Source organism: Hylobates moloch, unplaced genomic scaffold, assembly GCF_009828535.3.
Source record: "Hylobates moloch isolate HMO894 unplaced genomic scaffold, HMol_V3 SCAFFOLD_8, whole genome shotgun sequence".
Classification (NCBI taxonomy): Eukaryota; Metazoa; Chordata; class Mammalia; order Primates; family Hylobatidae; genus Hylobates; species Hylobates moloch.
This window is the reverse complement of record NW_026652283.1, coordinates 117,614,491-117,635,001: the sequence shown is the minus strand read 5'-3', so window position 1 is coordinate 117,635,001 and position 20,511 is coordinate 117,614,491. Positions and strand designations below refer to the sequence as shown.

Genomic DNA, 20,511 nt, shown 5'->3' with positions numbered 1-20,511 from the left:
TGTGTTTTAATTGGGGCATTTAGCCCACTTACATTTAAGGTTAATATTGTTATGTTTGAATTTGATCTGTCATTATGATGTTTGCTGGTTATTTTGCCCACTAATTGATGCAGTTTCTTCATAGCATTGATGGTCTTTACAGTTTGGCATGTTTTTGCAGTGGCTGGTACCAGTTGTTCCTTTCCATGTTTAGTGCTTCCTTCAGGAGCTCTTTTAGGGCAGGCCTGGTGGTGACAAAATCACTCAGCGTTTGCTTGTCTGTAAAGTATTTTATTTTTCCTTCACTTATGAAGCTTAGTTTGGCTGGATATGAGGTTCTGGGTTGAAAATTCTATTCTTCAGGAATGCTGAATATTGGCCCCCAGTCTCTTCTGGCTTATAGGGTTTCTGCTGAGAGATCCATTGTTAGTCTGATGGGCTTCCCATTGTGGGTAACCGGACCTTCTCTCTGGCTGCCCTTAACATTTTTTCCTTCATTTCAACCTTGGTGAATCTGACAATTATATATCTTGGGATTGTGCTTCTCAAGGAGTATCTCTGTGGTGTTCTCTGTATTTCCTGAATTTGAATGTTGACCTGCCTTGCTAGGTTGGGGAAGTTCTCCTGGATAATATCCTGAAGAGTGTTTTCTAACTTGGTTCCATTCTCCCCCTCTCTTTCAGGTACAACAATCAAACGTAGAGTTGGTCTTTTCACATAGTCCCACATTTATTGAAGGCTTTGTTTGTTTCTTTTTATTCTTTTTTCTCTAATCTTGTCTTCTTGCTTTATTTCATTCATTTGATCTTCAATCACTGATATCCTTTCTTCTGCTTGATCGAGTCGGCTATTGAAGCCTGTGTATGCTTTTTGAAGTTGTTGTACTGTGGTTTTCAGCTCCATCAGGTCATTTAAGCACTTCTCTACACTGGTTATTCTAGTTAGCCATTTGTCCCACCTTTTTTCAAGGTTTTAAGTTTCCTTGCGATGGGTCAGAACGTGCTCCTTTAGCTTGGAGAAGTTTGGTATTACTGACCTTCTGAAGCCTACTTCTGTCAACTCGTTAAACTCATTCTCCATCCAGTTTTGTTCCTTTGTTGGCGAGGAGTTATGTTCCTTTGGAGGAGAAGAGGCGTTCTGGGTTTTGGAATTTTCAGCCTTTCTGCTCTGGTTTCTCCCCATCTTTGTGGTTTTATCTACCTTTGGTCTTTGATGTTGGTGACCTACAGATGGGGTTTTGGTGTGGATGTCCTTTTTGTTGATATTGATGCTATTCCTTTGTTTGTTAGTTTTCCTTCTAACAGAGAGGCCTGTCAGCTGCAGGTCTGTTGGAGTTGCTGGAGGTCCACTCTAGACCCTGTTTACCTGGGTATCACCATTGGAGGCTGCAGAACAGCAAATATTGTGGCCTGATCCTTCCTCTGGAAGCTTCCTCCAAGAAGGACACCCACCTGTATGAGGTGTCTGTCGGCCCCTACTGGGAAGTGTCTCCCAGTCAGGCTACATGGGGCTCAGGGACCCACTTGAGGAGGCAGTCTGTCCATTATTGGAGTTCAAATACCATGCTGGGAGAACCACTGCTCTCTTCAGAGCTGTCAGGCAGGGACATTTAAATCTGCAGAAGCTGTCTGCTGCCTTTTGTTTAGATATGCCCTGCCCCCAGAGGTGGAATCTAGAGAGGCAGTAGGCCTTGCTGAGCTGCAGTGGGCTCTACCCAGTTCGAGCTTCCTTGCCGCTTTGTTTACACTATGAGCATAGAACCACCTACTGAAGCCTCAGCAGTGGCGGGAGGCGCCTCCCCTCCCCAAGCTCCAGCATCCCAGTTTGATCTCAGACTGCTGGGCTAGCAGCAAGCAAGGTTCTGTGGGCGTGGGACCCACTGAGCCAGGTACTGGAGGGAATCACCTGGTCTGTCAGTTGTGAAGACTGTGGGAAAAGTGCAGTATTTGGGCAGAGTATACTGTTCGTCCAGGTACAGTCACTCACGCCTTTCCTTGGCTAGGAAAGGGAAATCCCCTGACCCCTTGCGCTTCCTGGATGAGGCGACGCCCTGCCCTGCTTCAGCTCACCCTCCATGGGCTGCACCCACTGTCCAACCAGTGCCAATGAGATGAACCAGGTACCTCAGTTGGAAATGCAGAAATCACCTGTCTTGTGCGTTGATCTTGCTGGGAGCTGTAGACCAGAGCTGTTCCTATTTGGGCATCTTGGAAGCAACCCTGGGTCTGAGTTTGTTTGTTTCCCTGATGTATATCCCCAGTGCCTAGAATGATACTTGTTACATAGGAAGTGCTTGATCCATGTTTGCACAAATGAATCTTTCTCATAATGAGGTTTGTCTAATCAGGCTGTTCTCCCAAAAATTTTTATACCCAGCTTTGTGTTGAAGCATCTCATTATACATTGGAAAGATGAAATGTGTAGTGAGACTTTGCATCTTCTTTTGAGTCTAGAAACATTAGCATTTTTAGACCCTTCTGTTTTAATATTTATAAAATTTATGAAATAAGAAACATGAGGCCGGACACAGTGGCTTATGCCTGTAATCCCAGCAGTTTGGGAGGCCAAGGCTGGTGGATCATGAGGTCAAGACTTTGAGACCAGCTTGGCCAACATGGTGAAATCCCATTTCTACTAAAAATACAAAAAGTAGCTGGGCGTCGTGGTGCATGCCTGTAATCCCAGCTACTGGAGAGGCTGAGGCAGGAGAATCATTTGAACCTGGGAGGCAGAGTTTGCAGTGAGCTGAGATCGCGCCATTGCACTGCAGCCTGGGCAACATTGCGAGACTCCATCTCAAAAAAAAAAAAGTATGACCTAAGTTAGGCTTATAGATGAACCACTGCAGGGGCATAATTAATTCCTTAATTCCACCATTGTTTGCCTTGTGATCTTTGGTGCCATGTCTGTACATATTTCGTGATTTCTGTTTTGACGGTTTGCATTTCAGATCTCCCTCGAGTTTAGAAATCTGGCTGAGAAATACCAAACAGTGATTGCCGACATTTGCCGGAGAATGGGAACTGGGATGGCAGAGTTTTTGGATAAGCATGTGACCTCAGAACAGGAGTGGGACAAGGTTAGTCTCATAAGACAGTGTCTGTGTGTGACGTATTAGACAGAGCTGGCATTCCTCATAGTGAAGCTCAGAACCAGAAAAGTTGTCCAGTACTTCCAGCCTCTCTGGTTTTACAGTTCATCTGTTTAGGTTGAATGTCTCGTCATAAACACTTTATTCCAGAGTTAATTCCAAACCAGCAGCTACGTAGGATATCGGCCAGGCTAGGAGTAGGGGACTGGAGAGAAGTGTTTATCTAGACAAAGGGATGTAATCGACCATGAAGATTAAACTACACATCAAAACATAAGGTAGGGTTAGGAGTCTTGCCTATTTTTCATAGGAATGGTGTTTGCAAGAGTTACTCATCACTTCTGTGGAAGCAAAGACATTTTATTTATTTATTTTAAAGCCAGTCAAATTTAGCAGGCAAAGACATTTCAGACATCTAAAGTGTTGATGTATTTGATACCTTTAACTGTGCTTAAATTAGGATCTCCAAAAAGATGCTGCTACATAGTCACCACGTCAGTGTAGGTCCAAGGTTTTGGGACTCTTAATTTTTCAAACCTCAAAACTTGACAGCAATATCTTTGGAACTGCTGGTTTGTGCTTCCCAAGTTAACAGCATACAATGAGTGCTGGAAATCAGTTTCTGCGCTTAAGGTGAAGTTAGCTGGGAACCATGGTTTACCTGTAATCTAAGCACTTGGGGAGGCTGAGGTGGGAGTTTGATCATTTGAGCCCAGGAGTTAGACACAAGCCTAAGCAGCATAGCGAGACCCCATCTTTCAAAAATATTAAAAAATTAGCGGGGCATTGGTGGCATGTGCCTGTGGTCCCAGCTACTCTGGAGGCTGAGGTGTGGGAGGATTGCTTTAGCCCAAGAGTTCAAGGTTGCAGTGAGCCATGATTGTGCCACTACACTCCAACCTGGGTGACAGAGCAAGACCCCATCTGAAAGAAAATAAAGTTGAAGTTAAAAGTTCTGGCCAAGAACCAGCACTGGTTATGATAGTAACTCATTTTCTGTTGTGCAGATTTATTCAGGAAACTTAATTATAGGTTGTTGAATAGAAGTTCTGATCAGATAAAATTGAATTAAAAAAAATTTTTTTTGAGACAGAGTCTTACTCTGTCATCCAGGCTGGTGTGTAGTGGTGTGATCACGGCTCACTGCAGCCTCAACCTCCTGGGCTCAAGTGATCCTCCTACCTCAGCCTACCGGGTAGCTGTAACTACAGTGCATGCCACCATACCAGGCTCATTTTTGTATTTTTTTTGTAGAGAGAGGGTTTTGCCATGTTGCCCAGGCTAGTCTCAAACTCCTGGCATCAGACAGTCTTCCCACTCCGGCCTCCCAAATATCGGGATTATAGGCATGAGCTACTGCACCAGCCAAATATTTCAAGGAGTTATTTTTTTTCTTCTACTTTGGAGGAAGATGAATTATATAAGTCTCCATTTTAGGAGTATTTCTACCAAAAAAACTATTATCTTAAAATATATTTTTGGGTAGTACTATAGATGTACTAATTTTTTTAAAAATTCTAGTAATTCTTTTTAAGATTTTTGTATAGCTGTCCAAAGCTAATTTCTTTCTACCTAATTTGAGCAAGATTTTACTCTTTTCATGTTACTTTTCTCCTAGAACAAATTTCAAGTGCTTTCTCTTCGCCTGTTCATTCTGCCCCCTGATTATTCTCTGGCTTTGTATTACTTTCAGTCAGAGACTACTTTTTTTTTTTGAGACAGGGTCTCACTCTGTCACCCAGACTGGAATGCACTGGCACAGACAAGACAGCCTTGACCTTCTGGGCTCAAGCAGTCTTCCTTGCCTCAGCCTTCTCAGTAACTGGGACCACAGGCATGTTGCCACCATGCCTGGCTAATTTATTTTAATTTTTATGATTTTCGAGACAGTGTCTTGCTCTGTCACCCAGGCTGGAGCGCAGTGGCATGATCAAGGCTCGCTGCAGCCTCGACCTCCTCTGCTCAAGCAGTCCTCTCACCTCAGCCTCCTGATTAGCTGGGACTATAGGTGCACACCACTACGCCCGGCTAATTTTTGTAATTTTTTGGTTTCATCATGTTGCCTAGGCTGGTCTTGAGCTCCTGGGCTCAAGCGATTCACCTGCCTTAGCCTCCCAGGTGTGAGCCACCACACTCAGCCTTTTAAAAATTTTTTACAGAGATGAGGTGTTGCTTTGTTGGCCAGGCTCGCTAAAACTCCTGGGCTCTAGCAATCCCCTCTCCACAGCCTCCCAAAATTCTGGGATTACAGGCGTGAACTTTGATCATTGCCTAACTTTTACCCTTCCTAATGACACTCCAGAGCTTACCTTCTTTACTTTTGCTCCTTAAGTTAACTAATAGACAATTATTGTATGTGGATATTGCGTTAAGTTGTCTTAGGATACCCTTTTCAGAGGAGGATAGCTTTTGACAAATTGCTGTCATGGAAAAAAAAGTATTTGACAATCAAGAGTTGCATTTACTGAAATCTCTTTTGAGAGAGGGGAAGTTTCGCTGTCTCTAAAAGAAAAACTAAAAAGAAAAAACACGGAAGTTTTAGGAACGTTGTTAAAGCCTGACACTTAGGTCAGACTACCTAGTTTTGAACCCTTAGCCCCTGCCACAGACATGGCAGCCCCTTGAACCTTCCTGGGTTCAAGCGACCCTCCTACTTCAGCTTCCTGAGTAATTGGGACCACTGGCATGTGCCACCGTGCCTGGCTGATTTTTTTTCTCACATGGGCAATGTTGGGCAAGTTAATTGATTTCTTGGTGCCTCAGTTTCCTCATCTGAAATGGAGATCATAATGCTATGTACCTGATAAAATGTTTGTGAGGATTGAATGTGTAGAGTTCTGTTTTTTCTGTTGTTTTTGTTATTGTGAGATGGAGTCTCGCTCTGTCACCCAGGCTGGAGTACAGTGGCGCGATCTCAGCTCACTGGAAGCTCCACGTCCTTGGTTCACGCCATTCTCCTGTCTCAGCCTTCTGAGTAGCTAGGACTACAGGCAGCCGCCAGCAGGCCGGCTAATTTTTTTGTATTTTTAGTAGAGACGGGGTTTCACCATGTTAGCCAGGATGGTCTGGATCTCCTGACCTCGTGATCCGCCCATCTCAGCCTCCCAAAGTGCTGGGATTACAGGCATGAGCCATCGTGCCCGTCTGAATGTGCAGAGTTCTTAAAACATTGTCAAGAACATATAATAGTTATTTGTTCTTTCATATAATGATGATTTTGAGGGCCTGCAGATCTTCAAATGTTTTCAGATTGGTCAAAAAAAGATTAAACTATAGTTAGTATTGTCTTAGTTCCTGTTACCAGAATATTCCATCTTTTATCGTTGCCTTCTCTCACAGTTTTATGTATCAAAAAGTTTATTGTAAAGCTAGGCCGGGCACAGTGTCTTGGGCCGGTAATCCCAGCACTTTGGGAGGCCAAGGCGGGCAGACCAGTTGAGGTCAGGAGTTCAAGAGCAGCGTGGCCAACATGGTGAAACCCCGTCTCTACTAAAACTACAAAAATTAGCTGGATGTGGTGGTGGGCGCTTTAATCCCAGCTACTCAGGAGGCTGAGGCAGGAGAATCACTTGAACCCAAGAGGCAGAGGTTGCAGTGAGTCAGGATTGTGCCACTGCACTCCAGCCTGGGTGACAAAGTGAGACCTGATCTCAAAAAAAAAAAAAAAAAAAAATTGTAAAGCTAGACACGGTGGTATTTGCCTACAATTGCAGCTGTTTAGGAAGCTGAGGCAGAAAGATTGCTTGGGTCCAGGAGTTTGAGTCTAGCGTGGGCCATATATGAGAGTTCATCTCAAAAAAAAAAATAAAAAAGTTTACTAGTTTTTTTAATAGCTTTTTATTACAGTAGCAGTACATGTGCATTGTAGAAATTTAGAAAAATACAAGTAAAAAATAAAAACATCACATTCCCATCAGCCAGAGACTGCTGTTAAATCTTTTGAGCGCATCCTTCTTGGATGTTTTTTAAATCCTGGTATGTATGTTTGTATTTTAAAATCAAAATGCATTCTTGCCCATTCTGTTTCGAACCTGCTTTTTTGTAGCTAATGATCTCTAGTGTGTCCCTTTCAGTAAAAATTCCATTATTAAAGTACTTTAAAAATCATCTCTTACAGTACTGCCACTATGTTGCTGGGCTGGTAGGAATTGGCCTTTCCCGTCTTTTCTCGGCCTCAGAATTTGAAGACCCCTTAGTTGGTGAAGATACAGAACGTGCCAACTCTATGGGCCTGTTTCTGCAGAAAACAAACATCATTCGTGACTATCTGGAAGACCAGCAAGAAGGAAGAGAGTTTTGGCCTCAAGAGGTAACAGATTCAGGGTATTTTGGGGGAAAATAACTTTAGACATTCTCTGAAAAATCATTTACCTCTTGTGGTTGCGAGTGACAGAAAAACAACTCAGACCTCCCCCAGGCAACATAAGGGGTTATGGAAAATAGGATAGGTTGGGATGAGTTGGCTTCAGGTAGACTGGCTGAATCCCACGATTTATACCATGTAATCAGTATATTCATGCCTTGCTGTCCTTGCTTTCTTTCAGACAGTCTTTCTCCAAGTGGTGGATATGATAACCCATGTGCACTAGCTTAACAAAAAGTTCTTAGGAAGGGCTTTGTTTGGCCTGGCGCAGTGGCTTCCGCCTGTAATCCCAACACTTTGGGAGGCCAAGGTGGGCGGATCACCTGAGGTCAGGAGTTTGAGACCAGCCTGGCCAACATGGTGAAACCCTGTCTTTACCAAAAAATACAAAAATTAGTCGGGCATGGTGGCATGCGCCTGTAATCCCAGCTACCTGGGAGTCTGAGGCAGGAGAATCGCTTGAACCCAGGAAGCAGAGATTGCAGTGAGCTCAGATCGTGCCACTGCACTCCAGCCTGGGCGACAGTGAGATTCCGTCTCACAAAAAAAAACACAGGAGGGGCTTGGTTCTGCTCAGCCCTGAATCAGTTACTATTGCTCTACAGCTGAGTTCTCTGGCCTCACCTGGATTATATCTGCACAGTACACACACATTGGATTTCCCCCAAAGAATTCCGTGGCAAGAAGGGGAAAGGGATGCCAGGTAGACAAAAACTCCAGGTGTCTGTAATAAGGGACAAGGGTCGATCTTTAACTTAATTAAAACATGGACAGGCAACAGAAGTTTTGATACTGATTTTGTTCAGAAGGAAACTAGAAAAGTTTATCACTGTTTCCTGAATTTATTCCAGCATTTACCTTTTGCTTTCCATAAAATTGTTTCCCGCAGCCAAGTACTTTAAAATTTTAAAAAGACGGGTGAGGCCAAGTGTGGTGTCTCATACTTGTAATCCCAGTGCTGAGGCCAGGAGTTCAAGACCAGCCTGAGCAACACAGCAAGACACCATGTCTATAAAAAATTGTTAGAAAATGATTCTGCTGAAAGAGAGCAAAAATAAAAATTAAGTAGAAAAAATAAAACTAAATTTAAAAAATTAACTGGGCATGTTGGCATGCACCTGTATTCCTAGCTATTCGGGAGGCTGAGGCACAAGGATCCCTTGAGCCCAAGAGCTCAAGGTTGTATTGAGTTATAATCACACCACTGCACTCCAGCCTAGGTGGCAGAATGAAACCATCTCAAGAAAAAAGAAGTGACAAAGAGGGAAACAATATTTGCAATTCGTAGAGCAGATAAAGGGTTCATATTCCTAATATAAAAATAAGTTCTAAAAGTTAAGAAAAAGACGAACTGCCCCATAGAAAAATGGGTAAGGAGATAAGAACAGATAGTTCACAGGAAGAGACACACAGGTGATTATTAAAAATCTGAAAAGATGCTGAGTCTTACTCCTAAGAAAAATTCACATTTAAACTACCCTGGGGGCTGGGCGAGGTGGCTCACGCCTGTAATCTCAACACTGGGAGGCCAAGGCGTGAAGATCACTGAAGCCAGGATATTGAGACCAGCCTGGACAACGTAGTGAGACCTTATCTCTTTAAAAAAAAAAAAAAAAAGTAAAAACTGGCCAGGCACAGTGACTCCCACCTATAATCCCAGCACTTTGGGAAGCCCAGGTGAGTGGATCAGTTGAGGTCAGGTGCTTGAGACCAGCCTGGCCAACATGGCAAAACTCCGTCTCTACTAAAATTACAAAAATTAGCCAAGTGTGGTGGCATGCGCCTGTAGTGCCAGCTACTTGGGAGGCTGATGCGACACTCCATTTAAAAAAGAAAAAAAAAATTAAAAATTAGCTGGGTATAGTGACAGCCCCTATAGTTCTCGCTCCTTGGGAGGCTGAGGCAGGAGGATTGCCTGAGCCCAGGAGTTCAAGGCTGCAGTGAACCATGATCACACCACTGCATTCTAGCAGCCTGGGTGACAGAGCAAGACCCTTGTCTCAAAAAAACAAAAAAACAACAACAACAAAACAAAACCAAAACACTACCCTGAGCTCAGACATGGCCTTTTAAGTTTCCTAGGTGACTCGTGTGCAGCCAGGGTTGAGAAACCACTCTTGTCTACCCCGCTTTTGCAGACGACAGGGCTCAGAGAAGGGAAGGAGATTGTCTGGGGATGCACAGTGAGGCAGTGGCTGCCTTGGAAGTGGAGTCTCAGTCTCCTGGCTCCTAGGGCAGCACCTGACGACTGTTCCATTGTCTCCCAGACAGAACATCAGCCACGGACATGTGATTCATGAGCATGAGCCACAGCGTCCTGCACACACGGGAGCAGAGCCCTGCTCTTCTCATTCACTTCCTTTATCTGTAAAATAGAATCATTTCTACCACAGGGTGGTGGTGTGTATAAAATGAGATGAACTGCTAGCACAGAATGCTTAGTAAAGGTTCTGGGCGTTTTATAGTAGTTGAATCATGCCATATGTGTTCGTAGGTGATTGGCTTATTTTGCTAGTGTGTTTTCAGGGCTCTTCCATGCTGGGGCATTGCATCAGTGCTTTATTCCTTTTTATTGCCCAGTAATATTCCACTGTGTGGATAGACCACGTTTATCCATTCATCAGTTGAAGGATATTTGGGTTCTTTCCCTCTTTTTGGCTATGGTGAATAGTACTGTGTACATTTGCATATAAGGTTTTGTGTGGATGTGTGTTTTCCTGTTTCTTGGGTCTATACTGAGAAGTGGAATTGCTGGTTCGTACAGCAGCTCGAACCTTGTGAGGAGCTGCCAGACGCTTTTCCAAGGTCGCTCCACCATTTTACATTCCCGTCAGCAGTGTGAGAGTTCTAGTTTCACCAGCTCTTCTTGTTTATCTCTTTTAACTGTATGTATATATACTTAACATTTTATTATTTTTAATAAATGTACATAATAGAGAATTTGCCATTTTAACTATTTTTAAGTGTGTCATTCAGTGGCATTAAGTACATTAATGATGTTCTATAACCATCAACACTATCTTTCCAGAACTTTTGCTAGCTTCAGAGAATCCTCTAAATAATATCATTAAAAATCATCACGCTGAATCCCACTGTTAGAATTAAAGGTTTTATTTTACTTTCAAGTTACCAGGATTCAGGGAGGTAATACACTTAGAGGATAGACTCAGCCCATTTCCCAGGTATGCCTTTCAGCAGCATTCTTACCAGAGTAGGAATATAATATTAGTCATTATTTGGAGGCCTGGCCATCTTTAGAATGTTTACTCTTTAGTCTGCAGTGCAATTATAACTGTTTTTGTATATTGGGTTATTTTTTTTTCAGAAGTAGACCAATAGCTCTAACAGGAGCCTCTTTAGTCTGAGTTCGTCCAAGTGGTCCAGTGTTGCACCTAATTGTCCCTAGGGACATGCTTCCCAATACATAACTCACTCCTAGGTTGCAACTGGACCCTTACTGCTAGTCAGAAATAGCTATTGCATGGAGCTTAAAGTGAACTTGATCTTGGTGAAAGATGAGTCTGCAGCTAAGAGACTTTACTGTATATCATAGTTTTTTTTTTTTTTCAAGACCGAGTCTCTTTCACCCAGGCTGGAGTGCAGTGGCGGGATCTCGACTCACTGCAACCTCCGCCCCCTAGGTTCAAGCGATTCTTCTGTCTAACCCTCCTGAGTAGCAGGGATTACAGGCGCCTGCCACCGCGCCCTGCTAACTTTAGTATTTTTAGTAGAGACAGGGTTTCACCACCTTGGCCAGGCTGGTCTTTAACTCCTGACCTCATGATCCACCCTCCTCGGCCTCCCAATGTGCTGGGATTACAGGTGTGAGCCACTGCGCCCAGCCTGTATCATAGTTCTTATGCACAAAGACCCTTTAATATTAATATTGTTTGTAAATTCTCCCCTATGCACACGCTGACCTGTTCCTTAATCTTATCTGTCTAGGTTTGGAGCAGGTATGTTAAGAAGTTAGGGGATTTTACTAAGCCGGAGAATATTGACTTGGCTGTGCAGTGCCTAAATGAACTTATAACCAATGCACTGCACCACATCCCAGATGTCATCACCTACCTTTCGAGACTCAGAAACCAGAGTGTGTTTAACTTCTGTGCTATTCCACAGGTAGGGAACGGGGCTCCTCTGGGTGGATATGGGGCTAAAGGGAGTGGGGTAGGAGTAAGGGTGGATTTTGCTGTAATGTGTTCAAAGATATGATTCCTTAAAAAGAGATGACTCCAGTTTATTGTGCTGGGAGTTTCATAGCACCCCTCTCAGCTGAGCCTTGAGGTTAAGCCTGCTTCTTTTCAGAACCTTCTTTCTGGATTTCCTCTTTTCTACAGCTATCCTAAACTAGTTAGGTTCTTATCCTCACAGTTAAGTCAAGGTCTTTGGCCTAGATTTATGGGGAGTGCTGGGTAAAACATGGGTGAAGCTGTTACCATTAAAAGTCTTCATTAAGCACCTAATTATTGCTGTCCTTTTCCTAGACCCAGGATAAAAAGAACCTGGTTCTGTAGACCTAGCCCCTCAGTATGCTAGGAACTTACACTTTTTAGTTGCCTTTACCAAGTATTTCAGAAACTACTGCAAATAAGTGAACAAAGTAACAGCATTTAACTGATTTGGGAACTTGGTTTGATCTTGTTCTAATGACCAACTTCAAATGGTGGGTGAAAGTAAAATCTATATCCCTGTCTTATGTTTCCATTTACCTAGAAATACTTTACCTTTCAGCACAGGAAATTAATCCCCTTCTGTTGTTCTCCCCCTGGCATTAGTTTTAAATATGTAATGATTATGTTTGTTGTAGGAAAAAATAGAAAAACAAGTACAATAGAAAATTCTTTCCATATATTATTTTGAAATACATATTTCAGATCTGATAATCCATTGCTCTAGCATGGAAAATGTTGGATTTACTCGTGTTTGCTTTTTCCAAATAAAATGGAACTTCTGTGGCTAAACTATAGAATTGTTTTAGACTGCTTAATTCTGCGTGTTGTAGAGAAAGGGAGGAGTGGGGAAGGTAAAAATCTTGACGTACTTTCTTCGTGGGTATTTTTTCTTGGTTAATTACATTTTAGTTGATTAGCAGTTAGCAGTTACCCTTTCAACAGAAGGCTTTCTTACCTTTTTGTGATAATGATAGCTTACAACGTCATCTCTTCTTTTTTCCCCTCTCTTCTTCTTCTCTGTAGGTGATGGCCATTGCCACTTTGGCTGCCTGTTACAATAACCAGCAGGTGTTCAAAGGGGCAGTGAAGATTCGGAAAGGGCAAGCAGTGACCCTGATGATGGATGCCACCAATATGCCAGCTGTCAAAGCCATCATATATCAGTATATGGAAGAGGTGGGTTTTTATTTAACTACTTGGATAATTTGTAGCTACTTTCATGATTTAGTAATGTCAATATTTCATCTAATATCTAAACATGCTCTGTCCTATGGCCTAAAGAGACACGAATTGATATCCTTTATAGGGAAAAAAAATCTATGCACAGGAGTCGAGCAGATTGCTCACTGCTGTGTAGTACCCTGGTGAGAGGAGATAAATTGAACAAGGCTGTAGGATGGAGCCCCTGAGTAGAGTCATAGATTTTGAGCTGCAAGATGATGCAGGAGGCCAACCAAGCGTCTTGTTCCTGGTGAGGAATGTGAGGTTGAAGCTTGTTTGTGCTGATGCAGTGCGTGATTGAGTGGATCTCTGGCTCCTGTCCATGTGTTCTGACACCTAGTCTGGTACTTTGCTTATGCCACAGGCCTCAGTTGAAAAATCACAGTAGGGAATTTAGGCCAAGGAAAGCCATCAAGTTGCAATTATTTCCTAAATTTTTTTTGGAAAATTTCTTTTCAAATACCAAAACCATCCTATAAAAAGAAAACATACGGCCGGGCGTGGTGGCTCACGCTTGTAATCCCAGCACTTTGGGAGGCCGAGGCGGGTGGATCACGAGGTCAGGAGATCGAGACCACGGTGAAACCCCGTCTGTACTAAAAATGCAAAAAAAAAAAATTAGCCGGGCGTGGTGGCGGGTGCCTGTAGTCCCAGCTACTCGGGAGGCTGAGGCAGGAGAATGGCGTGAACCCGCGAGGCAGAGCTTGCAGTGAGCCGAGATTGCGCCACTGCACTCCAGCCTGGGCGACAGAGCAAGACTCCGTCTCAAAAAAGAAAACATACCTTTTCAGGTCAAATCTCTAATATTTGACTAGGTTCAAAAAGTTTATTTCTGGCCAGGCACAGTAGCTCACTCCTGAAATCCCAGCACTTTGGGAGACCAAGGTGGGAGGATCACTTGAGGCCGGGAGTTCAAGACCAGCCTGGGCGACATAGCAAGACCCCATTTTTACAAAAAATTTAAAAATTGTCATGGGTGGTGCACGCCTGTGGTCCCAGCTACTCAGGAGGCTGAGGCCGGTGGATCACATGAGCCTGGGAGGTCGAGGCTACAGTGAGCTATGTAATTTCATCATTGCACTCTAGCCTGGGTGACAGAGTGAGACTTTGTCTCAAAAAAAAAAAAAAAAAAAAAATTATTTCTTAGAGACCAAATGTCTCTGTAATCTCTAGTAATCTCTAGGCCCTAGAGCAGTGGTTTGTAAATGGAGGTCATTTGCTCCTCGCCCCCCAGAGGACATTGGCCAGTGTCTGGAGACATTTTTGATTGTCCTAACTGGCAGGAGTCTCGTGCTACTGGCATCTGGTGAGTAGAGGCCCAGGATGATGCTGTGATACTCAGGTGTGATCCTGTTGAGATTGAAACACTGTAGACTTTATAAAAACATACAAGACCCTCATCATTTTTCCTTTGCCTGAGCTCTCTCCCCAGAGGTTACCACTGTTCATGGTTTTGTACATCCGCCTAGTCCCCTTGTTATGCGTTTACAGGAATGTGGTTTGTAACAGTGTTTTCATCTAAATAGAATTATACAAAATAGCTATTTCTGATTTATCTTGCATATTGCACATTCTTCTTATGTTTCCTCCCTACCTTCTATCTGACACAGAAATGCTGATGTCCAGAACTTCTATCAGAGGCACCTATAGAAGTCTAAGGGAAGACCAAATCACTTTTAAAAATCCTAAAGTTTTGTAGTCACTAGATGGAAGTATTCAGCCAGTGACCAAAAAAATTGCTGCCCATGAGACTCTCCAGTTTGCCATGTAGCCAGGACTGATTTTGAGCTATGTGCCTGGGGTAGTGACCGAGTATTTGGGTAGGAGTAATCTCAGGGAAACTTGAGGCCCTAGTCTCATGGCTAGGGTCATAATTTGAACCCAGGTCTGTCTGACATCAGAATCCATGATGTTAACCCCAATTCTAAGGGGTTCAACTACCCTTTCTTAATGGAATCCTGCCATATTAAGCACTATTTATTCATTTTATATAAATTAGAAACATTTTATGTAGTAAGTAGTTCAGAGTGTTTTGGTTTTGCAGTTTTATTCTGATCACTAGTTTTAGAAACCAATTTTTAAACACTTTGTGGCCAATTCCATTAGTATATTAAAATTCAGATTTATTTGGTTTTTCCTTAACTATTGGAATTAAATCCTGGTTGTAATTCATAGTTTGAGGGCAAAGGTGGACAACCTGCAGTTGGCTGAGCCCTGTTTTTGTGAATAAATTTTTATCAGAACACAGCCACACCCATTGGCTTCTGTCTTCTGTGGCTGCTTGCAATGTAACGGCTGAGTTGAGGAGCTGCAACAGGGGATGACTTGTAAAGCTAAAAATATTTTTTGGCCCTTGAATAAGAGGTTTGCTGACTTCTGACTTAGGGCATCAGTTGTTTTGTTTAAAGTTATTCTAGTAAAACTCAATGCATTTGGGAAGAAATGTTAATATTAATACTTAAGTTGATTTAGAGAAATCTTTGAAGATTTCTAAGTCTTAAGCAGTAGAACCTGTTAATGGTTTTAGTTTCAGCAGTAACGACATTTTACAAGTAAAGTTTTAAATGAAAACATTTTGTATGAAGCCACAATTCGTCTGGCCTCTTGCTGGTGTGCACATATTAACATTGATCCTATTTCTCCTTGCTGACCAAGTCTGTCCTTTGTAGTAAGAAAGGAAGAAACGCTGACTCTGTCCGATCTCTGGACTTAGTGTTGTGGCGAGCATGCACCTGGAAGGGACTTGCCAGGGGACCTCCTCATGCGTCTCCAATGCTCAGTCAGGTCTTCCCGAGCAGGTGGCCGTGTTCTGCAGGGCCCTCACCCTACTCTGGAGCAGCCTCCGCTTCAAACCAGGCTGCATGCTGTCAGCTGGGGAGAAGATCAACCTGCTATTTTGGGATAGAAATAAATGCTCAGCCAAACAGCCAGAAACCCCCATTCCCCTCTCTGCCAAGGTGAATTCCTTGGCAGGGAGAATCTTGTTCGTGTCTCTGCACACTTCCTGTGCCCTCCTGTGGTGAAGTCAGAGAATCATCAGGCTGTTTGAGCCCCAGGTGCCTCGCTGTTCAAGGATGGTCCCCAGCCAGCAGCTGCCAGGAATCACCTGGGAGCCTGTTAGACATCCAACCCCCACCCAAACCTATCGAATCAGAATCTGCCTTTTTTTTCCCAAATGATGTTTTTGCTTTAATGGAAGTTTAGATGTTCATAGACGAGAATTTTAAATGATTATCAAGCTGATTCCATATTCTGCTGTTGTAAGTAGAACTGCTGAGACCTGGAAGTACCACATGGACTCACAGAGGAGCTGCTGTAGCACAGCATTGCACAAGAGCTTATTTCAGTCCAGTAAACATTTATAGGAGCCTGTGTCATTTAATCATCAGGCCCGGCACTGTGGCTCATGCCTGTAATCCTAACACTTTTGGGAGGCTGAGGCAAGCAGATCACTTGAGGTCAGGAGTTCGAGACCAGCCTGGCCAATATGGCAAAACCCTGTCTCTACTAAAAATACAACATTTAGCCAGGCGTGGTGGTGCACACTTGTAATCCCAGCTATTCGGGAGCCTGAGACATGAGAATCGCTTGAACTTAGGAGGTGGAAGTTGCAGTGATGTCAGATGGCACCACTGCACTCCAGCCTGGGCAACAGAGTAAGGCCCTTTCTCAAACCCGGCAAGTATTTGGCTTCAACTCTGTGCCGGGCATGTAGATGAAAAGTGTGCTATGACCTGACCTTGACAAGCAGATGTAACGCCTTGACTGAGGCTGGTAGGTTTTTAAGACCTGAATAATTGAGTTTGCAAAAACCTACTGTGAGCCTTCAGGTAAATGGAGAGTGGGGTTTGGGCTAGCAACGAAGCATCTAGAAGGTCCCTTTGGCCTTACCGGCTGTGTTGTAGGTTAAGTCCACGTCTGAGTACCAGTGACTGCAGCTCTTCCCGTTGTGCTGTCATGCTTATATATTAGAAATGATCAACAAAGGACTCAAAAGTTTTGAGTGTCTGTATTACCAGGGACCATCACAACCAAGATTTCTCTTCATTTATTCACCTTACTCGTCTCCTGGAGGGGCATGTGAAAGTGCTCTTGGAGTTCTCTAAAAGGGTTTTTGTTTGTTTGTTGTGTTTATTCACTTGGGTGTCAGCGATTGATTCCAAGTAAGTAAATCTTTTTTCCCAAAAGGATAGAAAACGGCTTATGGTTCTAAGTACAACAGGATAACAAAATACAAGTAGATGAGAAAGTAAAATGAAGAAATACAGTTAGAGGAGCCACAGAATTAACCCAGGAATGAATAAGTGTGTAGTTTGGTGCTGATGTTATCATCCTTTATTTGTACATTGCTTGTACAGTTGCTCCGAGAAGGTAAGTCTTAAATTTTCAAAAGTGAAATGTCACCGAGCATGGTGGCTTATGCCTCTAATCTCAGCACTTTGGGAGGCTGAGGCAGGCGGATCACTTGAGGTCAGGAGTTCGAGACCAGCCAGACTTAATGTGATCGAAACCCTGTCTCTACTAAAAAAATACAAAAGTTGGGCATGGTGGCAGGTGCCCGTAATTCCAGCTACTCGGGAGGCTGAGGCAGGACAATCGCGTGAACCTGGGAAGCAGAGGCTGCAGTCAGCCAAGATTGCATGACTGCACTCTAGCCTGGGGGACAGAGCGAGACTCCATCTCAAAAAAAAAAAAAAAAAAAATCTACTATACACCAAAACCATTACTTACCTTATAAACTATTCTCAGGGTCATTGTAGTGAATGCCCATTATATGGCTTTTGATGGCATCAGGGCAGTCAGGTCATTTACAACAGTAGTGCGTGAGACCCTGTGTGTCAGTGCCACTCATCTTGGCCTTTGGCCACTGCTGTAGCAACCAGTCTCAAGTAGGGCTGGACCTTGCCTTCTGCTCCAGAGATGTCTCACTTCCTGCCCTTGGGCTTCTGACGAGCTGCAGGAACTGCCTGGCACGTGGGTACCCACAACCCGGGGCCATCCCGCTGCTCCACAGGGCTCCCTTTCATAAGGCTCCTTGAAGGTCCCTCAAGATCAAGCCAACTCAACACACCCTTGATAGGCCTTCCTGCCTTCTGTTTCATTTCTCCACTCTTGTTTCCAAATAGATGGCTGCATGCAAGCTTTTGCCTCAGGTTCTGCTTTTAGGCGGAAGGCTAAGACAAGCAGTAAAGCAACATGGGCAGGCAGGAGGATGACTTCTAATATAATTATCTCATCACTATGTATTTTACTTTATCGATGCCTATATTTAAAAGTCTTGGCTGGGTGGAGTGGCTCACGCCTGTAATCCCAGCACTTTGGGAGGCTGAGGTGGGTGGATCACTTGAGGTCTGTAGTTTGAGACCAGCCTGACCAACATGGCGAAACCCTGTCTGTATTAAAAATACAAAAATTAGCCAGGCATGTAGGCTTGCTGTGTGCCAGCACAGGGCTAGGCTGGAGATAAAAAGGTGAATAAGTAGTAGGTGCGGTGTAGTCAGGGTGAAAACGACAGATGGTCTATTTCCACGTAAGTGGAAAGGTAAGAATATGTTCAACAGGGTGGCTCCTGGCTAAACCTGGAGGTGCAGACATTTTCTAGAAGGCATAATCTTGAAGTTGAGACTTGGGGGTCTAGGTAGGAGCCAGTTGAAGGGATGTGGGAGGCGCATTCCAGAGAGAAGGAGTGGTATGAGACTGGAACAGAGGTGTGCAGCAGCATCGCATCTCGGATCACTGCAGCCTCCCCCTCCCTGGCTCAAGTGATCCTCCCACCCCAGTCCCCAAGTAGCTGGGAGCACAGGCACATGCCACGATGCCCGGCTAATTTTCGTACATTTTGTAGAAACAGGGTTTCACTGTGTCGTCCAGGCTGGTCTTAAACGCCTGAGCTTAAGCAGTCAACCTGCCTCAGCCTCCCTAAGTGCTGGGATTCCAAACATGAGCCACTGTGCCTGGCCCAGCAATTGTTACTAGACTGTAGAGAGGGAGGTGGGCAAGGGCTGATGACACTAGACAGGTGCAGTAGGCCTGGACCATGGGTGGCCTTGCGCTACACATGACAGAGCTCAGGCTTTATTCTGCAGGTAATAGGGCTGGTGCCACTGAGGCATCAAGCAGAGGTTTGAGATCTCGTTGGTGACAGTGTAGAGCAGACAGGTAGATTTGGGAATTCAAGCTTAGACTCAAACTCACTTTGGAGACCTGAGATAGCCATCTGAGAGGCACTGAGGTCCTAACCTCAGGCAGTAATTCTAGGGATGTATGGGAAGAGATGGATTCTGCACATACTTCAGAGGCTTGTGGAGGAGTGGGGAGGCAGGCACAGGGAGGTCTCCAGGTTGGCTCATAGGGCTCCGTGCTTCTGTTTCCATCCTCCTTTGTCAAGCTATGGTCTGTACCGCGTGTTCCATCTTGTTTTAAGCTGCTTTTGCCCAGTCTTTCCAGCATTTCCCTTTCTTCATGTTAGTCTGTGCTGGTCTGCGTGAACTATGCTGACGTTTATTGGGCCTGGCACTGTGAGGTGCTGGGGATGTGAAGATCAATGTGGCTCAGCCGCTGTTCTCCAGGGCCTCTGGGTGCAGTATGCACATCTATGCCTCCCGTTTGCTCAGGAAGACAGGCTTTGCGATGAGCTGGGGCTGACATCCCCACCTTATCATTGGGATGGCTTTGGGTAAGTTACTTTCATGTTCTCTGAGCCTCGCTTTCCTCATTGGTGAAATGGGTATAAAATACCTGCCAGTGGAAGGTTGTTGTAAGTAGCCACGGAAAATGTAAAGCACATAGCACTTACCATTTTTTCCTGTGTCTTTAACAGATTTATCATAGAATCCCCGACTCAGACCCATCTTCTAGTAAAACAAGGCAGATCATCTCCACCATCCGGACGCAGAATCTTCCCAACTGTCAGCTGATCTCCCGAAGCCACTACTCCCCCATCTACCTGTCGTTTGTCATGCTCTTGGCTGCTCTGAGCTGGCAGTACCTGACCACACTCTCCCAGGTAACAGAAGACTATGTTCAGACTGGAGAACATTGATCCCAAATTTGTCCGTAGCTGAAGTCCACCATAAAATGGATTTACTTTTTTTCTTTAAGGATGGATGTTGACTTCTCTTTATTTTTTTCCTCCTACTTTAATCCCTAAAAGAACTCTGTGTGGCTGGGACCTTTAGGAAAGTGAAATGCAGGTGAGAAGAATCTAAACATGAAAGGATGCCTCACCCCAGCAACCTGTCCTTGTGGGTGGTGATCACTGTGCTGCTTGTGGCTCATGGCAGAGCATTCTTTGCCACGGTTTAGGTGAAGTGGCTGTATATGTGACTGTCATGAGATCCTATTTAGTGTGATCCTGGCCAGAATGATAATTAAAAGTATTTAATTTGAAGCAACATTTGAATGTTCATAATAGTAGAAAATGATGTGAATTTTCTTTCTGTTCGGCTCCTATTTTTCTCATCATTTTGTTTTCTTTAATTGGGTTGAATGGAGTACATAGAAATATTTATGGTTTAGGTAACAGTTAGATGTTTCCTAAGTATGCAAACTGCCTTTTGCACACAAAGGCTGGGAATAAAATTCTGGGTATTCTCGTATTCTCATTTAAAGGGAGTTTAGCTTTCAGAGAGAAACAGCAGGATTGCCTTTGACCCCATTTTAGAAGACTGGCCTCCAGTAAA

At 44.0% G+C, this 20,511-nt stretch overlaps 1 protein-coding gene across 3 annotated transcripts in view; it reads left to right on the top strand.

Annotated features, from left to right (window-relative positions):
- FDFT1 (farnesyl-diphosphate farnesyltransferase 1) overlaps positions 1–20,225 on the top strand; it is a 36,317-nt gene extending 16,092 nt beyond the window's left edge. For 2 of the 3 annotated variants that reach the window (XM_032162451.2, XM_032162454.2), the window contains 5 exons: positions 2,930–3,058; positions 7,188–7,379; positions 11,379–11,555; positions 12,632–12,784; positions 19,650–20,225. In XM_032162451.2, coding sequence (XP_032018342.1) covers positions 2,930–3,058; positions 7,188–7,379; positions 11,379–11,555; positions 12,632–12,784; positions 19,650–19,871 — 873 coding nt within the window. In that variant the 3' untranslated portion in view covers positions 19,872–20,225. The remainder of the gene's footprint in view (positions 1–2,929; positions 3,059–7,187; positions 7,380–11,378; positions 11,556–12,631; positions 12,785–19,649) is intronic. The other variant, XM_058442169.1, reaches the window with a different exon arrangement.
- The last annotated feature ends 286 nt before the right edge of the window (positions 20,226–20,511 follow it).